The following is a 14,325-nucleotide window of genomic DNA, read 5'->3' as shown; positions in this document are numbered from 1 at the left end:
GAGCCAGATAGGCACAATGAGTCGATAAGACTGTGCTTTGTTATATGGTTGTGTTTTGTCAGACAGCATTACACCTTGGAAATTGTTCGCAGACAGAACTCCAAAAGAGTTGATCACACCCTGTGAGTCGCGTACAACGCTTTCCGGCTTTCATAGTATGAACTACGTTATTCGGGAAAGGCGCCTGGAACCTTCTTGTTCAAGCCATTTTCTGATACATCACTTTCGACGGATGTCGTTTGCGCCGATAAGCCTTTCTCAAGCCGACAGCTTCACGAAAGATCTGCTGCACCACTGAAGTAACGTGGAATATCCTGCTCTTTGGACGCGCACGTTGCAAAGATAATCAATGTGAAGATGTCGGTTAATCGGGTAAGTTATATCAGTGAACGTAGATGTTCAGCTGAGCGTCTGTACGCGTGCACGTCGATTTGGTCCTCAAAGCTAACTAGGAGCGGGATGCGTGTGTAGTGGTCTCGATGTCGCGACAATGTCGATATGGACGAAGATTTACTGTGGCCCCACTTGGGTGCTCCAATGAGTTTCCACAAATGAAAGTGAATTAGATTTATAGTTGAAACGGAGCCGGCCCTATCCTCCGATTGTCCTGTACTAATCATGTTAATCACGTGGTGCTTGACTCAAGGTCGATGAGTTCGGCGTCACGCAGGAAGGCAGTCCTTGAACGACTACAACGACACCAGCCCCCCCACACTACTTTTCCATCCGTTTAAACTGCTCATCATGTCTTCTGACTATGATATTTCTGACGATGACGGCGATTATTATGACGATGAAGACATGTTCGACGGTACACAAGATGATGGTGAGTGGTTCAGAACGTTACCCTTTTCTCGAAGACGACCCAATGTGCTGCCTAGCCGACACGGATGATGAGATGGACATGGACACCTTTGGAGACGACTTTAAGGTCACGACACAGCCGAAAATGAAGTCGTATGAGATTGACTACCAACCTCTGAGCCAGTCCGCGGTAGAGGTACTCATGAAGAAAGACGTCGAGCAATGTTGTTCTGTGCTCGGAATCGATGTGAGCTCAATCAAACGTACACTATGATTCGATATTAACCCTAGTAATTTCCAGGAAAACATAGCGAAGATTCTACTCCGATATTTGTCATGGAATACGGAGAAACTCATTGAGAAGTACATGGATAACGCGTCAGCCGTCCTTGTGGCAGCCGGTGTTGCGCTTCCATCGCCACGAACTTCTCCCACATTGCCACGCTCACACAGCGTGGCATCTCAGTCTACTTCCTCCCATGCAGGAGGTCGTGCGACGAGGTCATCATCGAAGCTACAATCAGTTCTGTCATCATCATCCCGAATTTCTTCGCGACTTTCTCCTCCACTGTCGTCGAAATCTGCAAAGCTTCCTAGGAGCGAACCCGAACTCTTTGTTTGTCCCATCTGTTTTGATGATTCTCCTGAGCTGCAAACCCTTGGACTTGACTGCGGGCACATGTTCTGCTCCGAATGTTGGCATGCATACATGACTGCAAAGATTCGGGAAGACGGTGAACACTGCATTCGCTGCATGGCGGAGAACTGTGCCTTAGTAGCGCCAGATGCCTTCATCCGTTCTGTGCTCGTCCCAGATGGCACAAGTGCTTCCCAAAGCGAAGGCACTCTTGCATGGGCTCGCTTCCAGGAGCTGCTGGTCCGTAACTATGTTGGCGCTATGTCCAATCTCAAGTTCTGTCCGCATCCTGGATGTACGAACACTGTTAGATGCTCCGCTGCAGCTTCCAAGTCCAGCCTCATTACGATCGTGCCGATAGTCTCTTGCGGTGCTCGTGGTATCCCGGGCTCCGAAGAAGATAGAAAGGCTTCAAATTTGTCTGTTCAGGCCAAAGAACACAAGTTCTGCTTCGGGTGCCCTGTCGAGACGGATCATAGACCGGTGGTATGTGCTGTGGCCTGGATGTGGTTAAAGAAGTGCGAAGATGACAGTGAAACTGCAAACTGGATCAAGAGCAACACGAAAGAGTGTAGTCAGTGTCACAGTACGATCGAGAAAAACGGCGGTTGCAAGTGAGTTTGTTCGTTTCTCGTGTCAAGGTTAAGGCTAATAGGTGTTTTCTCCATAGCCATATGACATGCAAAAAGTGCAAGCACGAGTTTTGTTGGGTTTGCATGGGTGGGTTTTACGTTCTTGGTTCTCTTAAGAAACTACCCATTGAAATGGTAGTGAAACAGGTCCATGGTCGGAACATGGAACTGCGTGGTATTCCTGCAACCGTTATGACGAAAAGACTGGAGTAGAAGCGCGGGATGCTCAGAGTCGAAGTCGTGCGTCATTAGAGAGATACCTACACGTAAGTGAATCGTGTAGGCCTTGTTTATCTGGCATTCTCATATTACCAGTATTACAACCGTTGGGCCAACCATGAACAATCCGCGAAACTATCCCTTGATCTTTACGCCAAGACTGAAAAGAAGATGGAGGACATGCAGATGACATCGCAGCTTACGTGGATTGAGGTAGGATATCTTTACATTTCTGAGAAACTTGGATTTCTCATCAAAGAACCTCAGGTACAATTTATGAAGAAGGCTGTGGAAGAGGTGGAGAAATGTCGAACGACTCTAAAGTGGACGTATGCTATGGCATACTACCTTTCCAAAGGGAACGAGAAAGATTTGTTTGAGGATAACCAACGAGATCTGGAAAAGGCTGTAGAAGATCTCTCAGAGCTTCTCGAGAGCCCTATCGATGCTGAGGCGATCACTACCCTTCGACAGAAGGTCACCGACAAAACGGTGTGTTTCCATATTTTTTTACGAAGACATAACTAAAATGTTTACATCCCCTTCTTACAAAGGTCTATGTCGCCAAGCGAAACGACATCGTCCTCGAAGACACAGCAAACGGCTTCCACGAGGGAAGATGGCGATGGAACATTCATATCGACGGTTTTGACCCTCCGGAAACGACCGTCCAGTGATTGCAATAAGTATAGTGCGGTTGCTGGATTATCCGAATATTAGAATATATCATGTAAACGCATTCTCCTGTCAGTTGCCCCTGCACACTCTTACTCTCAGTCGGACTTCCCAAGCAAGTTTCGCTACCTTCCTCCCCTCGAATTGTTTCAAGTAATTAGCTGTGTTGTGTACCTAACTACATCCTATATAGTACTGAATAACAAACATAACGATGACTGCCTCGAATTGGATTTAATCGAAGAGACTGCAGTAAGTGTGTCGTTACCTAAAAGTGACTAGACGCGTGAGGCGTTATGTTACGCGTCCCCCATATTCTTTGCCACCATTATCGTTTCTACTGGTACTACATCAAGGAATGTACGGCAAAGAGAAATCACAAGATGCAAATACAGGTAAGATGAAAAAAGCTCTACGATGGATATCTCCTTATCCCAAAGGAAGATCAAAACACAGATCCCGGTTTCATAACATTTTTTGGGAAGTTGCCAGAAAAGTCGCCAGAGACCGGGACACTGCGACTCTTCCACCGATATCAGGGCTCGGATTCATGGTATGCCGTTTATGGCCCAGACGCACTCTATGTCGCGCAACACATCTACCATACGAATTCTGTCATCAAATATCTTGGATTTGGAGGAAGAGATGCAGGGCTGCCATCCGTGACACTGAAGACGAGTATGGCGCAACAACTGTTAAGGGAGGCGTTGACTATCAAACAATTGCGGGTAGAAATTTGGGAGCCTGAGTCGGGTCAAGGGAAAAAGGTCAATAAGTTCAAGTTGGAGAAAGAGGTGTGTTAATAGTTTTGTCTGTCATTCATACTGTAACGCTTCGCTCAAAGGCTTCTCCGGGGAACCTACAAGCAGTAGAAGATATGCTTTTCAGCCACTCTGATCTCACGACGACGCCTGTTGTCATAGCTATCAAAATCTCGTCGACTCCAGCTGCGGCAGGGAAGGCTAAACAGAAGACCATTGGAATAGCGTTCGCCGATACCAGCGTAAGAGAACTTGGAGTTTCCGACTTTGTGGATAACGATTTGTTCTCGAATACTGAAGTGCGTCCTTGTCAACTTGTTCTTCTTCTCAGCCGGTCTGACCGCTTGACCCGTAGTCAGTTGTAATTCAACTATCCGTAAAAGAGGCCATTATACCAACGGGAACAACGGCTGGAACATCGGAACGTGATATTGAGTTGCACAAACTAAAAGGTGTTTTGGAGCGTTGTGGAGTTATCATAACAGAACGAAAGCCAAGTACGAGGAGGTTCCCCATAAAATTGTCAGCCACTCAACGACCGCTTCATTACTACAGGTGAATTCACCAATAAGAGCATCATCGACGATTTGCCTCGTCTTCTTGTCTCCTCAGAAGTTTCCGAACTCTCCTCAGCAGATGCATCCGTTATCATACGTGCGTTCTTCCTCATCTGATACCCCAATGGTTACTCATCTCAAAAGGTCGATTCTAGCGCAGCTCTCACTTCCGACTGCTCCAGCTGCATTGTCAGCTTTGGTAAATTATCTGTCGCTCCTTTCTGACCCATCCAACCACAACGCGTTCAGAATACGAACGCACGATCTGTCGCAGTACATGCGCCTTGATGCCAGTGCCCTTCGTGCTCTGAACCTTACAGAAGCGCCAGGGAATTCTGTGAGTCTGGCTTTGTTGTTCCTCCTTGTTGAATATTCAAGATTGATGCGTTATCCACAGGGAACAACAACGCGTAATACTACCCTCTTGGGTCTTCTGAACAAATGTAAAACTTCTCAAGGAACCAGACTACTTGGGACGTGGCTAAAGCAGCCACTGGTCAATTTGCACGAAATACGTTCGTTGTTGCGCTCTTCCATTCGAGCGGGCTCACCCATGGTCTTGCAGATAAACGTCATAATCTGGTTGAAGTCTTCGTCATGGAGACTAATACACGCCGAACCCTTCAGGACGATTTCATGAAGTTAATGCCCGATCTCCATCGGCTTTCGAAACGCTTTCAGAAGGGACATGCGTCCCTGGAGGATGTTGTCCGAGTTTACCAAGTCGTTCTCAAGGTATATATGGCAACCACCGGGCTTCAAAACTTTGACTGATGTCCTATATTAGCTCCCTGGAATAGTTGAAGCGCTTGAATCGCTCCAAACTGAACAGAGCGAGTATGCAGACCTCATCAATGAAGTCTATCTCGAGTCTCTGAAGGTACGCCGGGGAACTGCACACGGTTGCATAGCTGCCGGCCTTGAGCTGACCTCGCCATTCACTAGCAACACGAAGAGAGTCTTTCAAAGTACTCCGAGATGGTGGAACAGACACTTGATCTGGACGAAGTTGACAGGCACAACTACGTTATCAAGCCAGATTTCGATCCTAGATTGCAACAATTGTCTAAGAAGATCTCCGAGGTTTTTATGTTTTCCATTGCCTGAAAAGGGTTAGTCACATCGTTTTTCTTTCAGGCACGGGACGGACTCGACGCGGAACATCAAGCAGCAGCGGAAGACCTTAATCTCGATATCGTCAAGAAATTGCATCTAGAGAATAGTCAGACATACGGGTATTGTTTCCGTGTGACAAAGAATGTGAGTTCGCTACGGCTACCAGTAGTTTACAATCTCCAGGTACTTATTACCATTTCTTTCATCTTTCGAAGGATGCTCGAGGATTGTCAAAGTCGTATATCGAGCTCGGGACCATCAAGAGCGGCGTTTTCTTCACTACCAGAAAACTCAAACAGTATGCGAACAATTATAAGGAGTACTCAGATCAATATGCAAGGACGCAAAGCGGCTTGGTGAAGGAAGTTGTCAATATTGCGTGTGCGTCCCTGACTCTGAGGTGATCGCGACAACAATATCAATCCAGCATGAAATAGCGACATATACTTCAGTTTTAGAAGCACTTGACTATGTCATAGCTCATTTGGATGTGATTCTTAGGTCCGTGATTTAGTTTTCGTTTTCTCATGTACAGTCAGCAGGCAAAAAGCTAATCTTGAATCTCAAATCAAGCTTCGCCCACGTTTCTGTTAATGCCCCGACACCATATGTTAAGCCAAAGATGACCATGAGTGGTGTGTTTACTATTCCCGTACTCTTCATGGACTGATGTCGTTATCATCTAGGTACCGGAGATCTGATTCTTCAAGAGGCCAGGCACCCCTGTTTGGAGGTGCAAGAAGATGTTTCCTTCATCCCTAATGATGTTGAGATGATCAAGGGTGAGATAACTAGTGACTCACAATCCCTGTAGTACTCGTTGCTGAACTTGCAGACACACAGATAAGACAGAGTTCCAAATCATCAGTGAGTAGCATGATCTCCCCGCCATGTTGTGTGTGAATACAAACTTCGGATGCATAGCTGGTCCAAACATGGGTGGGAAATCAACATATATCCGCCAAGTAACTTCTATTTTCTTTCCTCCCCGTTGCAGTTTCGTTCTCACTTCCACCCTCCCATAGATTGGCGTTATCGCCTTAATGGCGCAAGCAGGGTGTTTCGTTCCCTGTATTGAGGCACAAATACCGATATTCGATTCTATATTGTGTCGTGTCGGGGCTGGAGATAGCCAGTTGAAAGGGGTGTCTACATTCATGGCTGAAATGCTTGAGACTGCCACCATTCTACGAGTGGGTTATAGTTTACTTTTGTTGATCAACTGAGGTCTCAGCTTTTGTTCGGTTTTTAGTCTGCTACGAAAGATTCGTTGATCATTATTGACGAACTGGGTAGAGGTATGTATCGCACTTTCATAAGTAAAGTTAGAGAACTCGACGCTCAACGCTGTCCAGGAACATCCACCTATGATGGCTTCGGGTTAGCTTGGGCAATCTCGGAGTGAGCGTTCTCTTCTATTCGATCTCTCTGAAGATCTTGATTCACTTGACCTAATTTTAGGCATATCGCCTCGAAAATTCACGCGTTTTGTTTATTCGCAACCCATTTTCATGAATTGACAGCGTTGGACCAGCAAATTCCCCACGTCAAAAATCTACATGTAGTCGCTCACGTCGGCGAAAAAACATCAGCGGATGAGAAGCAGGATATAACGTTGCTGTACAAAGTGGAACCCGGGATATGTGATCAGAGTTTCGGGATACACGTTGCGGAAATGGCAAAATTTCCAGAAGCTGTTATCAAGGTGAGAGTTGTCGTCTTCATCTATCGTCCTATCGGAAAATATTTACACCGGTCACTCCTCTAGCTTGCGCGTCAGAAAGCTAGGGAATTAGAAGATTTTGGTGGCGGTATGTCATCAGTTAACTTAACTTCCTTCCTCACTTGTCGCTGAAATGCACACGGTAGATGGCAAACATATGGAGGAAGATATACCTGTTGAAGTGACCAATGAAGGTATCGAAATTGTTCAACACCTGTTTCGTTCTTGGGCCGGAAAGAAAGCGGTGGACGATGATGATGATGTAGTTATGATAGATGACGATGTTGACGTTGAGAAAGAGCTTGAAAGGCTTAGAAGTTGTGTGCAGGAGTTGAGACCGAGGATAGAAGGAAATCCATGGTTGCAAAAGATGCTCCTTGAATTGTAATCGTCACAATTCCCCCACCGCTTGCTGGAACTTCGCATGGTATCTTGGACTGCGTCTGTAACATACGTGAATAGCACTGTATTTTTAGAGACAACCATAGTACTAAAGTACTACTGTACATAGCATATTAGATTTCAGATCTTACTTGTGCGGAGTATCATCTGGTGGAATGTTGCTACAGTTTTGACCGACACATTGACTCACAATGAAAGAACAAGTTGTAAAAGAGACTGCATCTACTACTCAGAATGAAGATGATTGGAACTCCCTATGACGTCTTCCACTACTGTGTTCGGATATACTTAGCGCCCGACAATCTCCGACATTGAACGAGTCTCTCATGTGGCAGTCCGTGACGTTCATAAGTTTCTCCCGTTATCTCTCGGCGTTCAAAGCAGGTCTTTCTGGGTCACTAGTGGATAATCCTTGGAGCAACCACCAAGCAACTACTCGTACACTCGGGCTTTTTTGGAGCCTTTTCAACACCACGGAAAAGATCAAGGGCCGGCTTATATGAAAGGACATCGACAGGAATATCCACGGTCGAACGTCGGATAGGCTTAAAGGAAAAATATTGGCAGAACTCAGCCATTGATATTCTCCAAAAACGTCCGCTAGATGTATTCAACGAAAAAGGTGTGCTGCACAGCATATGACACTACTCTCTTTCGTTCGAAGACTCCGAACATCTACCCTCTCTATGTAGTCATGCCAAGGATTCACGGCACCCGCACTTTGACATGGTCTCGTCGTATCGTCGTCGGCTACACTCAGAAATTTCCAAGGAATAGTCCTGAGCATTATAAAAGGACATCGTTTCCGCTGCTAGCCACCAGTCCTCAATTTCGAACAATGTTTCCAAAGCTCTCTCTGCTTTCGCTGGCTCTCCTCGCCGTCTGCGTCTCTGGCCAGCAAGTCGGCACACAGACAGCCGAGACTCACCCCAAACTCACCTGGCAAAAGTGCAGTGCTGGTGGATCCTGCACGACCCAACAGGGTTCCGTTGTCCTCGACTCAAACTGGCGTTGGCTTCACTCCACCAAAGACACCACGAACTGTTACACCGGCAACACATGGGACACCACTCTCTGCCCTGATGGCAGCACCTGTGCTAAGAACTGTGCCCTCGACGGTGCGGATTATAGCGGCACATACGGTATCACCACTTCCGGGAACTCCCTCTCCTTGAAGTTCATCACCAAAGGACCTTTCTCTACCAACATCGGGTCCCGTGTGTACCTCATGGATCCCACCGACTCCAAGTATCAGATGTTCGACATGCGTAACCAGGAATTCACATTCGACGTCGACATGTCCAAGCTTCCTTGCGGTCTCAACGGCGCCTTGTACTTCGTTTCCATGGACGCTGATGGCGGCGCCAGTAAATCTACCAACAACAAGGCCGGTGCCAAGTACGGTACTGGCTATTGCGATACTCAATGCCCTCACGACATCAAGTTCATTGACGGCGAGGTGAGCAAGCTTTGTTTGACACATGTTGCGCGTGTTTAATTCACAGTGCTCTCCTTCAGGCAAACGTCGATGGTTGGGAATCTTCCCCCGATGACCAGAACGCTGGTGCGGGCAAATACGGAGCTTGCTGCCACGAGATGGATGTCTGGGAAGCCAACAGCATTTCCTCTGCCTACACTCCTCACGTTTGCCGTGGGACCTCTGGGGGTCAGACCAAGTGCTCTGATACTGACTGTGGTGACGGTCCCGACCGGTACGACGGTCTGTGTGACAAGGATGGATGCGACTTCAACTCCTTCCGTATGGGCGACACTAGCTTCCTCGGTCCTGGCAAAACTGTCGACACCAACCAGAAGATCACCGTCGTTACCCAATTCCTTACTGAAAACAACTCCACTAGTGGAACTCTCAGCGAGATCCGTCGCGTTTACGTCCAGAACGGGAAGGTTATTCAGAACTCGAAAACCGCCGTTGCCGGCATGAGTACTTACGACTCAGTTACCGACCAGTTCTGCGAGGACCAGAAGACAGCCTTTGGTGACATCAACTCATTTGCGGACAGGGGTGGATTGGCGGGCATGGGACAGGCTTTCGCAAAGGGAATGGCTTTGGTTATGAGTTTGTGGGACGACCATGACGTCGGCATGTTGTGGTTGGACTCCAACTACCCGCTCGACAAGGACCCATCTACTCCTGGTGTTGCTCGAGGTACTTGCGACGCTACATCTGGCGAACCCGAAACTGTCGAGTCGCAGCACGGAGATGCCACCGTAGTTTTCTCCAACGTCAAAGTTGGACCCATCGGTTCGACCTTTGGCCACTAAATGCGAAAAAGGTAAGGCTTGCTTATGTTGCTTTCCTGTCATTTGGCACTGGCTGACTTATATTTGAATACTTCAGTTGCAGATAGAAAATCGAATCGTAGAATTTTAGTTGATATATAAAGCTTGTACAGGCTATTGTCTATTGTATATACTCAAACATGCATTCATTTCGTCGAATTCAATTTAACTAAGTGAATACACATCGATTGCTGGCAAATGGCTGGAAAAAAATCATCGACGTTACATAAGGCTAAACTCTTACCTCAAGTTCTTAGTCCGGGTGCCCGCAACGATGGGCAGAAAAAAAGTCAGATATCTTTTCCCCAACTGATCCCCTACGCTCAAATTCCGATTTACTTTTTGACTTCGCTAGAGAGGGCACAATAACCGTGGTGGTGGAAAACGCGCTCCAAAACAAGATGAATACCGCACCGATTTGCTCCAGAGGTCCGATATGCGAAACGAGCGTTTCGAGGCGTACTACAAAGCACAAATGGTATTATCGGAGGAGGAGTGGGGTCAGTTTCTCGATGCATTGAGCAGTCCGTTGCCTACGACGTTCAGAGTTGCTGGGAGCCGTCTGTACGCACACCTCTGCTCATCGAGTCGTTCAAACGATATTGATACTGTTTTATATTTCGCAGAACTGCAAATTCATTGAACAAAGCGATAAAAGAAGTTCATGTCCCCATATTGAGCAACGTCATATTCGAGGACCAGAAGATTCCTCCACCTGTACAGTTGCCTTGGTTGGTTTTGGGCTGACGCATTATCGAGAACTCTACGACAAGTTGACGACTCATCTGGCATTCAGGTATCCCGATGGCCTTGCTTGGCAGTTCAATGTCCCAAAAAAGGTTTTGCGAAAGTCGCCCGAATTCAAGAAGTTTCATTCATTTCTTGTCTTTGAAACTGAAGTTGTGAGTATAGGATTCCCACAACTCGTCCGTACCACCTGTCGAGCGAGAGTTTGAAAATGCTCACCTATTCAAGGGCAACATCTCGCGTCAAGAAGCGGTCAGTATGCTACCTCCTCTGTTTTTGGACGTTGAGCCACATCATAGGGTTTGTTTTCTACGTTGTAGTCAAGGTCGAATCCGTGGTGATCTATCTCGGTTCTCTTTTACTTCTGTTAGGTTATGGACATGTGTGCGGCTCCTGGATCCAAGGTGAATCATCGTTTACTTTCTCTGCTTGACTCGATCCCTTCTCCTCAACTTCTGTGCATTCATAACCGACAGACTGCCCAGCTCCTCGAAGCCCTCCACGCTCATGATACTCTCACCGCGAGTTCTATCCCCTCCGGTCTCCTGATTGCGAATGACAGCGACTACAAACGTACCCATCTTCTTATCCATCAGTCAGCAAGACTTCCCAGTCCTGCTCTTATGGTTACAAATCTTGACGCGTCAAATTATCCTTCAATGAAAGTTCCAAGCGTTCCTACTCATCCCCAACCGCCCTCAAGTAGCATTAATGTCAAATCGAAACTCACTCCGCTCTTGTTCGATCGGATATTGTGTGATGTCCCCTGTAGTGGGGATGGTACACTTCGAAAGAACCTTGGGATTTGGAAGACGTGGCAGCCGAATGATGGAAACGGGTTACATTCGTAAGTGATAGATTGTCTTATGGCTGCCTAGCTTTTTCACCCGTTATTTTATTGTTATTATCTTCTTCTTTCCATAAAGTAATTTGCTTTGCTCAATTTGTCTAATTCTTACGCAGGCTGCAACTCCGCATCCTTCAACGTGCCATGAAGTTGCTAAAACCCGACGGCCGAGTGGTGTATTCCACCTGCTCAATGAATCCTGTCGAAAACGAGGCAGTGGTTGCTTCAGCATTAAATACTAACTCTGGTGAGTGTATACTTTCGGTTTCAGAGTTCTCGAGCCGGCTTTATTATCGGCGAAAATACTTATCGGTTTTGAAAGATTTCCATCTTGTCGACGTTTCATCCTCTCTACCTTCGTTGAAACGAAGGCCTGGGTTGAGTGCTTGGAGGCCCACAGCGGACAAGGCTGTGAAAACAACTTATGAAACATACTCGGCCTTCCTCGAAGCGAATCCTCAAGCTGCTGCTAATACAAAATTGACCGAGGGACACTGGCCCCCTTCGAATGTTGCGGATTTACACTTGGAGAGAAGGTTAGGCTTTATCTGCTCCTACAACTGTAAATGTCATATCTCACTCCTCTGGCTTTGAATAGCATGAGAATATATCCTCACCTACAAGATTCTGGCGGATTTTTTGTGGCAGTTTTGGAGCGAAAAACGGGTGGCCCGAGTTCGAAAAGGTTGGTTCTGGCTGCGAGATAACTCTCGGTGATTCTAAATCGCACTAATTGCTGATGCTTATGATCCCTCATCTAAGGGAAAAGAAGCGCGCTGTTGAAGAGACGGCTGAAGGCGACAACGAACCGGATACCAAGAAACCACGGCTGACTGAGGAAACTCTGACAACGACATCAACACCACAGCAAGAGACGGATATCACTATGATGGGTGCTTCTGTGAAGAACGACGATCTCTCGATCTTTGACGATGCGAAAGATGCAGCGAGTGGTGGAGCTTTCAAAGAAATGCCTTATACGTTCTTATCGAAGGACGATCCTGCACTGGTCTCTTGCATGTGAGTTGGGTAACTTACTTTGCATAAGCTCTAATCATCTCATCGGCCCTCTGTTTTACTTTTCACCTTACAGACAACGTCTCCATCTCACATCAAATTTCCCCTCCGAAAACATACTGATCCGAAATCCTGAAGGCGACGTCGTTCGATCGATGTACCTCACCAACTCGATCGTGAAATCCGTCATTCAGAATAATGATTTTACGCGTATCCGGCTCACTTCTGCGGGTACGAAGGTATTCACCAGGCAGGAAGGTGCAGGTGCCAAGGTACATCCAAAATCGGTGCTAGAGGAAACGAAGTCGAAGGAAGAACAAGACGAAAATCGCCGTTCAGTGCCATCATCGGCGTCGCCGTCAAACGTAGGTGTCGGACCACAATACCGTATCCTCGGGGAAGGTTTACCTGTGGTTCTTCCTTACGTTGAACCCACGCGAATCATTGAAGGTCCTATGTCTGCGCTCAAAACATTAGTGGAATCGTATTACCCGTTACTTGAAAGTTTCGAGGAGTCTTTCCGGGACGTGATTCGGCAATCAGGTGAGACGGACATTCTTCTTCCCGTAATCCATCCCCTGAAATCTTACCAGAACTCGGGTGCCATGTTGTCCGATTCCCTCCCGGGGAAATACAGGGAGGATCGTAAGAGTCCATCTACTATCTTCCACTGACATCCGTTGACGAGCCTGGTTTACTTAGACTCAGTCACGAACTAGTCCTTCCGATATGGAAGTCCGGTGTTTCGATGACCCTAATGATAGATAAAAAGGCCAAAAAGTTCGTTTCGTTTCGAATGTCCCATATGTTGCAAGTCTGAACACTTATGGTTCTTGATACATCGACAGTGCTCTCAGCCTACGTGTATTCGGGAAAGAATTACCCTCGACGGCAAGCGCCAGGCAGCGGAAAACAGAAAAAGCTATTGTTGACGCTGCCGGGGCTGACACCGTTGTCCTCGACGATGAGGGGGAGGGGGGTCACGGAGAGGTTGTCGCTGAAGAATCATCTGACGAGGTCACCGTCTGGCCAGATATTAATATTGGGTCGGAACATATCGTCATACAGGGTTTGTGACGCCAGAAATACCAGAAATTATTTGATGTCCTGGTGTATGCGTCGAGAGCGGTGTTCATGGTCCGTGTTCAACGCGACTCTAGGACCAACTATGTAGGCCCGGGCTGGGTCCAACTTCGACTCAGTCCCGTTGCTTGATACACGCCATGGTCATCCATCATTATCCCACTGTGGCACCAAGCACTTCTCAGAGTGGCCTTCCAGTCAAGCGTGCTGTGTGTTTGAGACACCTGGGTAAAGGTCAGCCCACCATTGGCCCAGGTCATGATCAATAAACCTCCTTTACCTTGGGTTACCTCCCAGTCTATGAACAAACGTTCCTAAGTACCAAGTTGTTTCGATGAATTAATTCTCTCCCCACACCTGTCTTCGGATCTCAGACAATTCGATTACCCACGTTCTTTCTCCAGTCATTTCTACTTGGGATAGATCTCGAAGGGTCCCTGACAGAGCCTGATTGTTGGCATCTTCTGCCAAATTTAGCATTACACCAAAATATATGCGGTTTAATTTAGCGTTCATAGGAGTGAAAACCGATCTCGTCCATACATACACTTACCACCGTCTCATCACCACCTTACCAGACCATAGAACTTTCTGCCAACGCGATACATGTGGTTGAATATGTGTTACACTGTCGCTCCTACTCTCCGTAAATGTTCTTTCGAACTCGGGACTATCGCTATTGGAGACTCTTGGCCCGGATTCCTTCAACTCTTAAGTCCACAAGACCGGGAGTCGGACCGCGAGATAGACAAATCGTGTAAAAAAAGCTTTCTAACTTGTGTCATTATCGTCGTCTAAGGATCT

The 14,325-nt window shown here is 47.0% G+C and overlaps 4 protein-coding genes across 5 annotated transcripts; all 4 read left to right on the top strand.

The window, feature by feature from the left end:
* Positions 1-678: 678 nt before the first annotated feature.
* Positions 679-3,193, top strand: E1B28_002401 (uncharacterized protein). Its single transcript, XM_043159319.1, has 7 exons — positions 679-826; positions 882-1,051; positions 1,106-2,055; positions 2,112-2,161; positions 2,221-2,505; positions 2,560-2,784; positions 2,847-3,193. The coding sequence occupies exons 1-5, from the start codon at positions 745-747 to the stop codon at positions 2,412-2,414; spliced, it is 1,446 nt and encodes a 481-aa protein (XP_043002919.1). The 5' UTR covers positions 679-744; the 3' UTR covers positions 2,415-2,505; positions 2,560-2,784; positions 2,847-3,193.
* An 83-nt stretch (positions 3,194-3,276) lies between these two features.
* On the top strand, positions 3,277-7,703 carry E1B28_002400 (uncharacterized protein). The gene is made up of 23 exons (XM_043159318.1): positions 3,277-3,362; positions 3,412-3,761; positions 3,812-4,027; positions 4,084-4,225; positions 4,284-4,382; positions 4,441-4,622; positions 4,683-4,800; positions 4,851-5,020; positions 5,073-5,165; positions 5,231-5,368; positions 5,423-5,545; positions 5,617-5,782; positions 5,839-5,902; positions 5,975-6,036; positions 6,088-6,183; positions 6,245-6,268; positions 6,326-6,366; positions 6,427-6,594; positions 6,654-6,699; positions 6,757-6,802; positions 6,863-7,106; positions 7,170-7,212; positions 7,271-7,703. Exons 1-23 carry the CDS (start codon positions 3,326-3,328, stop codon positions 7,510-7,512), a joined length of 2,910 nt encoding a protein of 969 aa, XP_043002918.1. The 5' UTR covers positions 3,277-3,325; the 3' UTR covers positions 7,513-7,703.
* Positions 7,704-7,836: 133 nt separating this feature from the next.
* Positions 7,837-9,971, top strand: E1B28_002399 (uncharacterized protein). Its single transcript, XM_043159317.1, has 3 exons — positions 7,837-8,985; positions 9,045-9,820; positions 9,886-9,971. The coding sequence occupies exons 1-2, from the start codon at positions 8,131-8,133 to the stop codon at positions 9,807-9,809; spliced, it is 1,620 nt and encodes a 539-aa protein (XP_043002917.1). The 5' UTR covers positions 7,837-8,130; the 3' UTR covers positions 9,810-9,820; positions 9,886-9,971.
* Positions 9,972-10,053: 82 nt separating this feature from the next.
* On the top strand, positions 10,054-14,009 carry E1B28_002398 (uncharacterized protein). 2 transcript variants are annotated; one of them, XM_043159315.1, is made up of 15 exons: positions 10,054-10,116; positions 10,183-10,391; positions 10,454-10,558; positions 10,624-10,729; positions 10,803-10,874; positions 10,946-10,978; positions 11,051-11,421; positions 11,538-11,668; positions 11,744-11,957; positions 12,020-12,106; positions 12,184-12,441; positions 12,515-12,981; positions 13,032-13,083; positions 13,141-13,218; positions 13,287-14,009. In XM_043159315.1, exons 1-15 carry the CDS (start codon positions 10,102-10,104, stop codon positions 13,513-13,515), a joined length of 2,427 nt encoding a protein of 808 aa, XP_043002915.1. In that variant the 5' UTR covers positions 10,054-10,101; the 3' UTR covers positions 13,516-14,009. The 2 variants fall into 2 exon arrangements, with proteins under 2 accessions (XP_043002915.1, XP_043002916.1); XM_043159316.1 differs by having other exon boundaries at positions 10,054-10,391.
* The last annotated feature ends 316 nt before the right edge of the window (positions 14,010-14,325 follow it).

Source organism: Marasmius oreades, chromosome 10 (assembly GCF_018924745.1).
Source record: "Marasmius oreades isolate 03SP1 chromosome 10, whole genome shotgun sequence".
Taxonomy (NCBI): domain Eukaryota; kingdom Fungi; phylum Basidiomycota; class Agaricomycetes; order Agaricales; family Marasmiaceae; genus Marasmius; species Marasmius oreades.
Note: the sequence above shows the minus strand (reverse complement) of the source record. Positions and strands in the feature narration are given on the sequence as shown.

Coding starts and splice junctions, on each gene's coding strand:
- E1B28_002401 (XM_043159319.1), top strand. CDS start 745: ATGTCTTCTGACTATGATATTTCTGACGATGACGGCGATTATTATGAC. Junction 1,052..1,105: donor GTTCTGTGCTCGGAATCGAT/GTGAGCTCAATC, acceptor AGTAATTTCCAG/GAAAACATAGCGAAGATTCT. Junction 2,056..2,111: donor GAGAAAAACGGCGGTTGCAA/GTGAGTTTGTTC, acceptor TTTTCTCCATAG/CCATATGACATGCAAAAAGT.
- E1B28_002398 (XM_043159315.1), top strand. Junction 10,979..11,050: donor GTGCGGCTCCTGGATCCAAG/GTGAATCATCGT, acceptor CATAACCGACAG/ACTGCCCAGCTCCTCGAAGC. Junction 12,982..13,031: donor GGACGTGATTCGGCAATCAG/GTGAGACGGACA, acceptor AAATCTTACCAG/AACTCGGGTGCCATGTTGTC.
- E1B28_002399 (XM_043159317.1), top strand. CDS start 8,131: ATGTATTCAACGAAAAAGGTGTGCTGCACAGCATATGACACTACTCTC. Junction 8,986..9,044: donor TCAAGTTCATTGACGGCGAG/GTGAGCAAGCTT, acceptor GCTCTCCTTCAG/GCAAACGTCGATGGTTGGGA.
- E1B28_002400 (XM_043159318.1), top strand. CDS start 3,326: ATGTACGGCAAAGAGAAATCACAAGATGCAAATACAG. Junction 5,783..5,838: donor GGAAGTTGTCAATATTGCGT/GTGCGTCCCTGA, acceptor AGCATGAAATAG/CGACATATACTTCAGTTTTA. Junction 6,700..6,756: donor TATTGACGAACTGGGTAGAG/GTATGTATCGCA, acceptor AACGCTGTCCAG/GAACATCCACCTATGATGGC.